This window comes from Physella acuta, unplaced genomic scaffold (assembly GCF_028476545.2).
Source record: "Physella acuta isolate Inbredline_101_S28 unplaced genomic scaffold, ASM2847654v3 ptg000505l, whole genome shotgun sequence".
Taxonomy (NCBI): Eukaryota; Metazoa; Mollusca; class Gastropoda; family Physidae; genus Physella; species Physella acuta.
In genome coordinates, this window is record NW_026732024.1 from 23417 (window position 1) to 35832 (window position 12416).

The 12416-nt window shown below is 31.0% G+C and overlaps 1 protein-coding gene across 1 annotated transcript in view; it reads right to left on the bottom strand.

Annotated features, from left to right (window-relative positions):
- Positions 1-12416, bottom strand: part of LOC131944714 (kalirin) — a 190170-nt gene that overhangs the window by 11436 nt on the left and 166318 nt on the right. Inside the window, exons 54-55 of the mRNA XM_059305505.1 lie at positions 9670-10321; positions 510-730 (exon numbers count right to left, since the gene is read on the bottom strand). Coding sequence (XP_059161488.1) covers positions 510-730; positions 9670-10321 — 873 coding nt within the window. The remainder of the gene's footprint in view (positions 1-509; positions 731-9669; positions 10322-12416) is intronic.

Below are 12416 nucleotides of genomic sequence, written 5' to 3' on the forward strand. Positions count from 1 at the left end.
TATATATATATATATATATATATATACATATATATATATATATATATATATATATATATATATATATATATATATATATATATATATATATATAGTAGTGAGCTATATATATATGGCATACTATTTATGGATATAAAACTGTTATTTAGTTTACCGCCTTAAATCTTTCAAACAGGTGATAGATAGGTTTATTCATAATTTACTGATGTGAATTTTTTACACAGATATAGGACATTACCTTCCAGTCTATATCCCCTGTTAATTACCCCCCTCTTGAGAATATTTAGTATACTTTATACAATATGTGTAAAATGAGGAATCCAGAATTCTTTAGAAGACCTCGGTCTTGTGTAGAGTTCATGAAATACCGTATTATATTTTGCATTTTTCAAGTATCTTCATTATGTGTATAAAAAGTGTTTCTTCAGTCAAGAAAGTTTAGTGTTATAATTTTTTTTTAAAATTGAAGTCTAAGATAATAAAAAAAAGGCAAAAAAAATAATACTGACTTGAGGCTGCCCTCTCCGTCCCTGGGTCCAATGATATGACTGGGCACCCAGCCTTCAGCCGCAGGTGACGTCTGATTGGCTGGTCGGTGTATCAGGTACATGTTCAGGTGGTTGGTGTTGAGGATTTGAACCAGCTCACCCTTGGACACTGTGACCTCGTCCTCCTTGATAGCTTGGTAGTCAAACAAGATGCGTCCACTGGTCAAGGGGGTATCTGCCACCTGATTTGTTTTTTTTGACAGACAAGACAGCGCGGACGTGGGAGAGAAAGGGTTAAATATGTAGTGCTTTGTGGCTTCAGTCATACATGGTGACAGTCATACAATCTGACATATACTGTAGTGCATGGTGTTTCATTAACATTTAAACCAAGAAGTGAATGAGATAAGTTTGAAAACGCTAATTTAGTCAAAAAAAAATGGTTGCAACATTCCCAATTGATGTATGATGTTTATTATATAAAAAAGTTCTGTTTAATTAGCTTAAAAAGCACTTTTAAAAATTGTCATTTTAAAATTATTTCTACCTATCTTAAATATTTTAAAAAGTTAAGCTTAGAGGCAGTGTATTAAAGTTATATAAGCAGCCAGAAAAAGAGTTAAATTAGTCAATTTAAGTAGTTCTAATTGTACCTGAAATTTAACCTAAAATTTTAGATAATTTGTATTAAAATATTAATTAAATAAAAAGAAAATTTAATTAAATAAAAATAAAATATTAATTGTAAGCAAATGGCTTGTAGCAACACAAAAAATTAATTAGCTTTTCCTGTAAAAGTTATCTTTAAAAAAAAGAATGCACTATAAACCATAAGAAATTCTTTAAAATGCGTTTCTCACTTTAAAAGTAAGTATTTTCAAATGATAATGCCCGAACAATTTTTAGTTTTACTTTTCGCATTGAGTTTTTACAGGAAATAAAATATGATGAGCAAAGTAACATGCTATAGCAGGCTGAAGCACATATGATAGCTGATGATGAGAGAGATGACAGGAATAAAAACAAAAACAAGCACACTGAGATTAGTTGGTCACAGCAAGAGCAAGCAACTCAATAATGTTAATAACAAAAGTATTAGTACATGTAGTAATAACACACTGAAGCAGTGTTTTAGTAACTGTAAGCATGGGTAAGCAAAGATAGTTGTTGATTTTGTTTTTCAACTTCTGAAACAAATAAAGCAGCATAATTAAGATATAAAATCAGCATTAATAAACCAAAGCTTTATAGCAACTAAAATGTAGTTTATGCTTCAGTGCCGAATCTTTCTATATATATCCTGCAATGGTCAGTTCAAAGGTCAGTAAGAAGAGAACTGTTATAAGCACATGTTGGCATTATCTACAACATACCATTTAAATCAATATATTTTTAACTTATTACAGCAATCGACTTTCATTCAAAAGAATCATCAATCACTGTTGAAGTAAGTTCAACTGTTTTATGCCAGAGGAATGATAATAGACATGAGTCTTTTATAATCAAAGTCATGACTGGTAAGGTACCCATTAAGAGCTGGATGCTCATTTCAGTCCTGGTTGCCTGGAGCCTTAAGGTTAGCCATACCATGCTAAATCAAAGGTTGAATATAATTCAACCCCATCTATTAAAAAGTTATTAGTTACTGTAAGCATTAAAAGCTTTTGATAATTCATATCTAGTAAATTAAGCATATGAACTATAAAATATTAACACATTTAGCTCTTTATAAGGAAAATTATGTTAAATTTAACAACTTTAGCTGGTAAAGTATTTTCTCAATCCAATTTCAAACACTTAGGACAATCTCAAGATAAGGTAGTAAGATAATAAAAATTAGTTATAATTAAACATCACACTTTAATTCCAATGTATTAAACTTAAATTGTGTAAAAAAAAAATTAATGTTTAGTAGTAGTGTGCTCACACATTAAATGCCATAATAAACAAATAGTACTAATACTGAAGGGTTCAAACTGGTGGAGATTCATAATCTAATCAATCATTCTAATCAACACGCTGAAATTTGAATATACACCTTTACTATTTCTACCAAGAAATTGAGCATGAGTCTTGATAAATATTTCTAATATATGAGTTAACTCTAAACAACAACTGTTAAATGTTGCCTTTCCTTAAAAACTGCATCTATCACACAGCTAAAGCATAGGTATGGTTTTTCTTAGTTTGTTCAACATCAACATTACCAACAGTTGTGAAAATAGACATTGCTTAGCCTAAACACTCAAAGTGTTTTTGTCTAAAGCTATGAACTCTAAACAACAACTCAACTATTGAACATTGCTTTTCTTTAACAACTGAGTTTATACAAAGCTAAAGCATCAATATGGTTTTCTTTGTTCAGCATTACCAACAATTGTGAAAATAGACATTGTTTAGCCTAACACCCAAAGTGTTTTTGTCTAAAGCTATGAACTCTAAACAACAACTCAACTATTGAACATTGCTTTTCTTTAACAACTGAGTTTACACAAAGCTAAAGCATCAATATGGTTTTTTCTTTGTTCAACATTACTAACAATTGTGAAAATAGACATTGTTTAGCCTAACACCCAAAGTGTTTTGGTCTATGAACAATGTGAGATGAAGCACGGTCAACAAATGTACATATAAACATATGCCTGATGCGGAGATAGAGGGGTCAGTTTGGCATCCAGTCTGTCATCTCCGTAACAGACTTGAATACAAACCCAACAGATGACTGGCGTCATGGACTGATGTTTGTAGCTCATGAGACTTGTGTTGATCCATCCCATTCAGAATGTAAACAAAGGCTTGTGAACAGGCTATATCTTGTATAACATTTTGTAGCAAAATCAAAACACACCAAATTAGAAAACATCATATCCAGTGCATCAATAAATTAGAACTGGCTACATCAAACCCTTGTCAATTGTAGCTATTTAATTTTTATTTTTTTTGTTGTTAATCCATCCAGCTCATAATGTAAACAAGAAACAAAAAAAAAACTAATCCTATCTTCATATTTCCAACAGTAACTTTGTATTGCTTTTGTTGTATTTCATAATTTAATTTTATCCGTGGACTTTTTTTTTCTTAGTTTAATAAGAAATCTAGTACAGTTGTAGTTGTATTTTATTCCTTGATTCTGGGCAGTTAATTTGATTTCTCAGTTTATTTATTACATCAAACAACATTGTGTAGAATAAACTGAGAATGTTATATTTAAGAAACAACAAAACTGATCCTGTTTACTCAGTCATCAATGGTTCTTCAGTAAAAACCCATTTCCTGCTTGATTGTTAATGCTCTCTGGAAGAAATGGAATTGAACATTGTTCTATCATCTATTTTTAGCCTCTTTCTGAACTCAATCCAGTTTAAAACAAAGTTATTGTGTCTATTGTGCATATATATGCCTACACAAATGGTAAGAATTTTATTAGCTTTTTTAAGTTTATGATATGCAAGTAATTCAAAAGTGTTTATAAGTGTTCACCTTTATACTAAAAATGTATTTTAAAAATGTAGATTAGTTAAATAGAGTGGTAAATATCTAGAGTGATGAATATCAGTCAGTTGTGTTAATAGTCTAGGAACAATAAAAGGATTAAAGACTTCTCAATATGATATTTTAAAGATTTTTTACTTCATACTTTTTTTTTCCAATTGGGTATAAAAATGAATCGCTAAGTTAACTGAATGAAAATTATTAAAATGGTGTAATTAACTAACAATTAGCCACTTAAGATTAGAGTTATTTCTTAAACATGATTATGAGGAACTCTTGTAAAAACTGTGTTACTATGAATTTAAAAAAAAAAAGCTTGATAAAGTTGTTGATGCAATTTAGATAAACTTAATCTCTGTAAAATTTTGAACAACTAAACTTTAATCAATAATTTTAAATGAACACTCCAAATGTGCTTGTGTGTATTTGTCAAACAGATAAGTGTAAACAAAGCATGAAAAACAAAACTTAAAGGTCTTGTACCGACTGATTTCATTAGTTGACAGACTTTATTCAAATGTTCAGATTAAAACATGGGCGCAAAAAAAAAAGAAAATTGATTTATTTTAAAAAATAAAAACGATGTGAACATCATCAAACATCATTATGACATCTTGAATAGAAACAGCAACAACATCTTTCGTTTACCATGTACATAATGGAGTGAGTTCTGTACAACAGTTTAGCATTAGATTAGTTTCTCCTTGCATGGGATTCTTAAAGTATGTACAGTCAAACAAACAAATGAATGTCAGCTTGAAGCAAACTAGATTCTTTCAACATCAACTCACTTTTACAGAATTACTCAAGAGGAGGGGGTAGAAATTTTTTTTTTAAATTACCTGTTGATCCACTCTCTAAAGAATACAGAAATTAACTTCTTTTTTTGTGTGAAGATACTGAACATTTGTAGCTTCTTTACATGACAAGAGGTAAAGGAGCAGTGATAAGAGGTGGGGATGTCAAGTAAAATTTTATTTGAATTTACTCTTTTTTCATCTTTAATTAAATGCTCTATACCAGGGGTCGGCAACCTTTTGAAGCGGAAGAGCCAAAAGTTACAATTTTCAAAATTTCCCTGATTTTAAAGAGCCACTAACATTTTTTTATTTCAAATATTTTATTTTTTTATTGAGATTATTAGTATTTGTTCAAGGAGCTGGAGAGCCGCATCTTGATATCAAAAGAGCCGCTTCTATTTATCCTATTATTTCTTTTTTATTTCTATCCAAGTAACTTTTTACACTTTCTTAATTTAACATACTAAAAACAATTAGAGCAGAATAATTTAATTTTTTACTCTGAAGGCTTTAGGATTTTGTTCAAACAAGCTCACTGAAAACATTTTAAACAGATCTGTACAATGTAAGGGGAAAAAAATGTACAAAACAAAATTTAATTTTAATATATACGAATTAATTAAAGTGATCTAAAAGCTTTAAAGTAACTTATTAGGTGAGTAGTTATAACGTGTGCATATGAAGTTTATAACTGTGAGTGCCATTGATCTTTTAACATACAAGTTGCCACCCAAAAGTTTGGGGAATATGTTCCACTTGAGAAAAACTGATTTTGTTTACAAGAGTATTAGTTTAAAAACCAAGATGGAAAAATCCCTTGCGGTGAGGGTTTTGTGAGGTTTTGTTCTAGTGTTCTTGTGATTAGATAAAAGCTATAAGACTACCTAAGTTCTAGTGAGTTTTGTTGTGATTAGATGAAAGCTATACAAAAACTACTTAAGTTCTAGTGTTCTTGTCCTTAGATAAAAGCTATACAAAAACTACTTAAGTTCTAGTGTTCTTGTCCTTAGATAAAAGCTATACAAAAACTACTCAAGTTCTAGTGTTCTTGTGATTAGATGAAAGCTATGCAAAAACTACTCAAGTTCTAGTGTTCTTGTGATTAGATGAAAGCTATACAGATTACTTAAGTTCTAGTGTTCTTGTGATTAGATGAAAGCTATACAGATTACTTAAGTTCTAGTGTTCTTGTGATTAGATGAAAGCTATACAGATTACTCAAGTTCTAGTGTTCTTGTGATTAGATGAAAGCTATACAAAGACTACTCAAGTTCTAGTGTTCTTGTGATTAGATGAAAGCTATACAAAGACTACTCAAGTTCTAGTGAGTGTTCTTGTGATTAGATGAAAGCTATACAAAGACTACTTAAGTTCTAGATCTAGTGTTCTTGTGATTAGATGAAAGCTATACAAAGACTACTCAAATTCTAGATCTAGTGTTCTTGTGATTAGATGAAAGCTATACAAAGACTACTTAAGTTCTAGATCTAGTGTTCTTGTGATTAGATGAAAGCTATACAAAGACTACTCAAATTCTAGATCTAGTGTTCTTGTGATTAGATGAAAGCTATACAAAGACTACTCAAATTCTAGATCTAGTGTTCTTGTGATTAGATGAAAGCTATACAAAGACTACTCAAGTTCTAGTGAGTGTTCTTGTGATTAGATGAAAGCTATACAAAGACTACTCAAGTTCTAGTGTTCTTGTGATTAGATAAAAGCTATAAAAACTACTGAAGTTCTAATGTTCTTGTCCTTAGATAAAAGCTATACAAAGACTATGCAAGAAATAATAAGCCCTCCATATTCTGCATGTGAAGATTTCATAAAAACAAAACAAAAACTACCATCTCTCTGCCTTGTACGTAACACAACCTAACCCATGTTGTGTTAAGTTTTGATCTTAAGACTTAGCTGGTGAAAACTTAGTTTATAAAAGAGAAGCTATTGTCTATGTGTCATGCGATGGTTGTATGTGTCTACGTGTCATGTAGGACGGTTGTATGTGTATGTGTCATGTTAAACTACATATCTTCTGACTGACTCCTCAAACTTTTGGGTGTTACAAGGGAACAAGTAAAAAATAATCCTAAGGACCAGGAATAAATTACAATGAGAGCAATGAACTGACTAGTTATCAAAGCTAGTGTATGCAAATATTAGTATCAGACAATTTTTTGGGAAAAAAAGAAATTTAAACTTGTAATATATAAGCCAGATTTTTTTTTAAATTTTACAACTTCCCATATAGTCAAATTATACAAAGAGATATTTCTCTCATCTTTTAAAAAAAAAGCTGTAAACACACACAGACTTAAAATATACTGCCTACCAATGCGATCAATTTACATAATTAACAAATTAAACTAAAAAAATGATGAGTTACTAATCAATAGTTAGTTGAAAAAAAAATGCAAATCACATTTGAACATAGCCATATTCTGATATGCATTCAATATTAATCTATGTATTTACATATAATAACCCCTGAAGGAATCAAGGGGAGAAAACCCTTATCTTGCATATCACTTGCAAACATTGAGTTAACATCTAAATAATCTGACATTGAAAGAACAATTAAACATTGTTTAATATTTATGAAAACTTGAAAAACTATTCTTCAGATCTTTAAATCAACCACAATTTAAATCAGTTGAATAAAAAAAAATGTGTGGTTTCAAAGGGAGATAATGTGTGTATCTTGGGTTATAGAACTTGAATATGAAACTTAGATAAGAATTTTTTTTTAATGTATCTCTTTGTCCAAGGCAGAAGCTGAGATCAATCTTGATAGGGAAGCAAGTCTAGGCCCAGAAATACTTTCTGAGACATAGTGTAGATAGAAGACAGGGTTTAACAACAGCACAGGGGAAGTAAGCTTCACACTACAACTTCTGTATATAAAGTCAACATTGTAAGTGTCAATGTCAGTCCATGTAGCAATGATCAAATAGGTCTAGAAAGAACTGAGATAATTCATTTTTGTTGGATCAAGGATTTTGCATAATAAACAACTACACTACTGAGCAAAAGTTTTCGTGTTTTTATCATAATTCTATAACAATTAATTTGTATTATTTTTTTCTTGTCATTTATTTTAAAGTTCAATAATCACATTTTTTTAAACATAATTTTTCTGACTTAATGTTATAATTTTTACTTTAAAGACATTTTACTGTCAAAATTTTTAAAATAGAAAATTAGGAAATGGTGACGATCTTCTCATAAAAAATAAAGTGAGATGTATAACACCCACTATAAAAAGCTTAAAAAAAATTGTAGTCATTTATGGCACTTAATTAAATTGTTATGTAGAAAATCTAATAGAAAAACCTGTATGAAAACCACAAGAATTTTTTTACGATCTCTAAAACTTGGTCCTAGGGATTAGGTTTATAAAAACATGGATCAGAGGTACAATATAAATGAATTTCCAATGACTTGTAAGTTCACTCTTGATGATTAAGTTTGATCCTATATTAATAAACAATATTTTCTAAACAAGATTATTTATCGGTGTGATAGTTTTTCCAATAACTAAGGATAGTCCTCTGACTTGCGCTAATAGTGAGATGTGTAGTGTTGTGTTAATGAAGAGAGCACCAGATAAGGACATAATGCCTAATGAGTATTGAATCAACATAAGGACAAGTGCTATCAGTAAAAAGTGGGAGGGACAAAGTCAAACATTTGAGCATAGAGAAGCCAGTACAACTAACAGTCTGATATTTGTTCAATTTTCCTGTTTAAAAAAAAAAGGTATTCTTAAATTGTGAGTAGTGTACAATTTAAGGAATCAAGAATTCAGTTCCAATAAAAATTCATTGAGTGCATGCAAAAAAAAAATGATCTTATTTATACAGCCACATGTAAAATTACTAACATGATTTTAATATGCAACAATATAAATGTATGCGGCTGAGAAATATATGCATATGAAGATTTCTATTTTTATTATACATGTAGAAAAAAATAGTTTATCAATTTATGTAATGAAACAAATAATGGAATTCGTTATGATTTTTGTGTGTGAAGATTTTTTTTTAAAAAGATGCGGCAATTGAATAAATAACAAAATGACAAAAATATTAATTTTAACAATTTATAATTTAGCAAAATGCACACCTATGTCAAACAGCATGCGAGATAAACTAGTTATACTCATATAACAGGCAATAAATAAGAAGGTCCGGTAAGTTCATCAACAAGTAGGTAAACAATGACAACCAGAAACACTTAGTTCAAAAGTTGTTTGGGCTGAAATTCTTAGCCAACCTGTTCTCAATTTTTTTTTTTCTTTAAATCATAAAAAAGCTTTACATACAAATATGAACAAATAAGGTGCACACAGAGAAATATATAATTGATTATATACATAACATAGCAGTTCTTTAAAAGTGGACTTTGCTCCATTAAAACCTGCAGCACACTCCAAGGTTGCAATTGTTTAAGTGGTAAACGTTTAACACACAAGATTATTCCTGATGAAATTTATATAAATCCTTTAATCTAGCTATAGAATTCATAGTGTCATTTAGTGGTAACAAGTCATTGATTGAATTGTATTTAAATAAGTCATTTAACCATTGATGTCTATAGAGTTTACAGTTGGCTTGGATTAAACAAATGGTTGCAGTTGAAGAGAGAGATAAATGAACGAATAAAATAATGAACGGATAAACAAGCAGTCGAGCGAGCAAAAAAACCAACCAATCAGGTGAACCGATCAGAGGATGATGCACGAGTGAATGCAGCAAAACTAAGGAACGAATCAACCAACCAACCAACGAACGAGCGAGGAACTCAAGTGAGGCGAGAGGGCGGCAACTTTTTGATGACCAAACAGTTACCTCCCCTTTCCATCACGAGCTGACATTGCGTCCACTTACCCGACTCGAAGGTGTCGAGGGGCTGAGTGAAGTTGCCGCCGCCGTCGCCGCAGACGATGAAGCCGCCGCCGCTGCTGCAGATGTTGCGTCATCGTACGCCTCAGACATGGCCGTACTAGCCTCGGAGTTCCCGACCTCCATTGTAAACGAATTAGAAGCTTCCAGTCCTAAACCTGCGCATGTGGGTGACTGGGGGGATGAAATGTTTGTCGCGTCGGATAACAACTTGCTATTGTCGCTGGATTTAGATTTGCGGCCCAGTGTGTTTCGAAAGCCGTCAAATATTGTCTTTTTTGGCTTGGGGGAGCTGGAGCCAGCCGTAGCATCGGCACCCGATGAAGAAAACTTCCTTAAACTGCTGTCACTACTATTGTTGCGCAAGAGATCTTTGCTAACATCCATGGGTGAATTAGGGCAAGAAGCTTTGTCTTGAGCACTATCTCCACTATCTTCTACCAGACATTGTGGAAACTGCCCGGGTATAGATTTACATCGATCTGTTTTTGATTTGGGTCCAGCCACTGAAATGTCCGAGCGAGATTTTGTGGCTGGAGACTTTGATGGGCTCAGGTTGTGTAACCTGTTAAGTGGGTGGGATTGTGTTTTTCGTAGGGCTGAGTCTCCAAAGCTGGTGTTGAAATCAGGAGCCGATCTGTTAGACAAGTTAAAGACACTTGAAAATAAAAACTACATGGTAAGGTTCATAGATCAACAAAAACAATGTTAACATGTTTTAATAAATGTGTCTCTGTCTGCTGAGCTTGGTACTTGATTTTTTCATTGTTAATGAATCCAGAATCCTAGAAGAAATTCAGAACTGCTGTGTAAGCACCAGACTTAATTATTTTCTTGATGTTTGTTTCGTTTACTAAGTCCACTAATTCAATACTTAAAAAATGTAATTTATTTTACAACTTTCTCTTTATTGTGAATTAAACTAAAAAAAAATGCACAAATTTGGGTAACAAGGATAAACAAAATAATTTAACATTAAAGACAATAAATCTAACAAAAACCTCAAAAAAGAGATGAACATATATTGAAAATTATTTTATAAAACTACTCTGAAACTAGCTTTTACATTACAAAAAAAATAAACTTTAAAAAAGTATAAAATAAACAGCTAGGTGAATTTTAGAATTCTATAATGATACAAATAGCTTTGTTATATAAATACTGAAATTATACATAATTCTAAAAGTTTTAGACTTTTAAAAAAATTCAGACTATGTTTAACAGAAATTTAATTTCTAAAATGCCTATTTTCTCTGACTTTCCCCCCCCCCCCCCAAATTCTCAATTAGCTAATTAAAAATGGATATTATTTCTTATTAGATGTTTTTTTTTTAAATTTAATTTAGCCCTTAAGCTGACATTCAATCTCTGCTGCTTAATAAAGAAAAAGGAATGTAAGTACATTAAAATGAGTGAATGATTAACCAAGATAGTAATACATCAAAATAAAATATTTACAACACTCAACTATAAATTGTAAATTAAAAAAATTAAGACCAGTACATAGATTCAATCAACCTAAAACAACAAATTATACTATAGTCAAAGCAGTACAAAATTGGGAAAAAAATGTTTTAAAGTATAAATAAACTTATAACAAAGTGGATCCAAATTTAAATCCGCAACAAAGAAAGTAAAATTAAGGATAATGCTGTTTAAATTTGTATTATACAAAACAGAAACAATATTTTTTTTTATCAAACAAATTAGTGCTTGGTAAGTTCCGAATTTCCAACTTTTTAAGGAATTCTTTTGAACATCTATCAGTTACTACACCACATCTAGTTAGCTCCAAAGTTTGCTAAGTCTATCATTTACAGGTGCAAGCATTCAGTGACTATTTCCATTCTGTTACGACCAACAATATCTTGAGAATTATGGTGCTCCTTAGTAATATCTAACACGTACAACAGAAATTTTTTTTTAACCTCTATTGCAGAGACACGGTGCTACGAAATATTTAAAGCGCTCGACTGTGGTAACGGTTGGGTTGGTTGGTTTTGTAATTTATGCTGAACTGAAGTGCATTTTGTAGGCTGCTGGTGAAGACAGCTGGTTGCATAGGTTTAGGGCGCCAGGTTTTTGCACAAGAAAAACTGGCCCATGAGAAATTTGTAAGCATGGCTATGGTGAGGTTAGGTTGCTGGCGACTTAGGTCATTATTTTGTTTTTAGTTATGGAAGCATGGCAGTGAAATGGGTGGTTGAAGGCAACATCAACTGAAAAAATAATGTAATGGTTAGGCAGCCGCTAGGACTAGGCATTAACATGATCCGTTTTGTTAATTAGAGGGAAACCATTAGTCAATATGACTTTGAGCTCACTAGTAAGTAGGATATTTAGAAGTGGTAAATGTAATATTTATCAGCTAATGATGACTTGCCATTCTCAAAACATCTCATTATCAACTATAATTTTCTCTTTATAGGATGAAAATCTAAAATCAATTTTAACTATTTTTTGGGTAATTTATAAATCTATTCATTGCAAAATAATAATAAAATTTATATTGCTATGCCTTTTTATATTTTTTTTTTATTTTTTTTTAATTTCATTACAAAATATCTTTTTCTTTGTTAATTATTTGAATCAAGTCAATAGTAATAACTCAACTTCATCTATACTGCCTTATCAACAATTACAATACTCAAAACTAACCAATTTAATAACTAGAACAATACCCACTACTCCACAACAAAGCAGTTTTCTATTCCAAATCACAAATGCTTGTC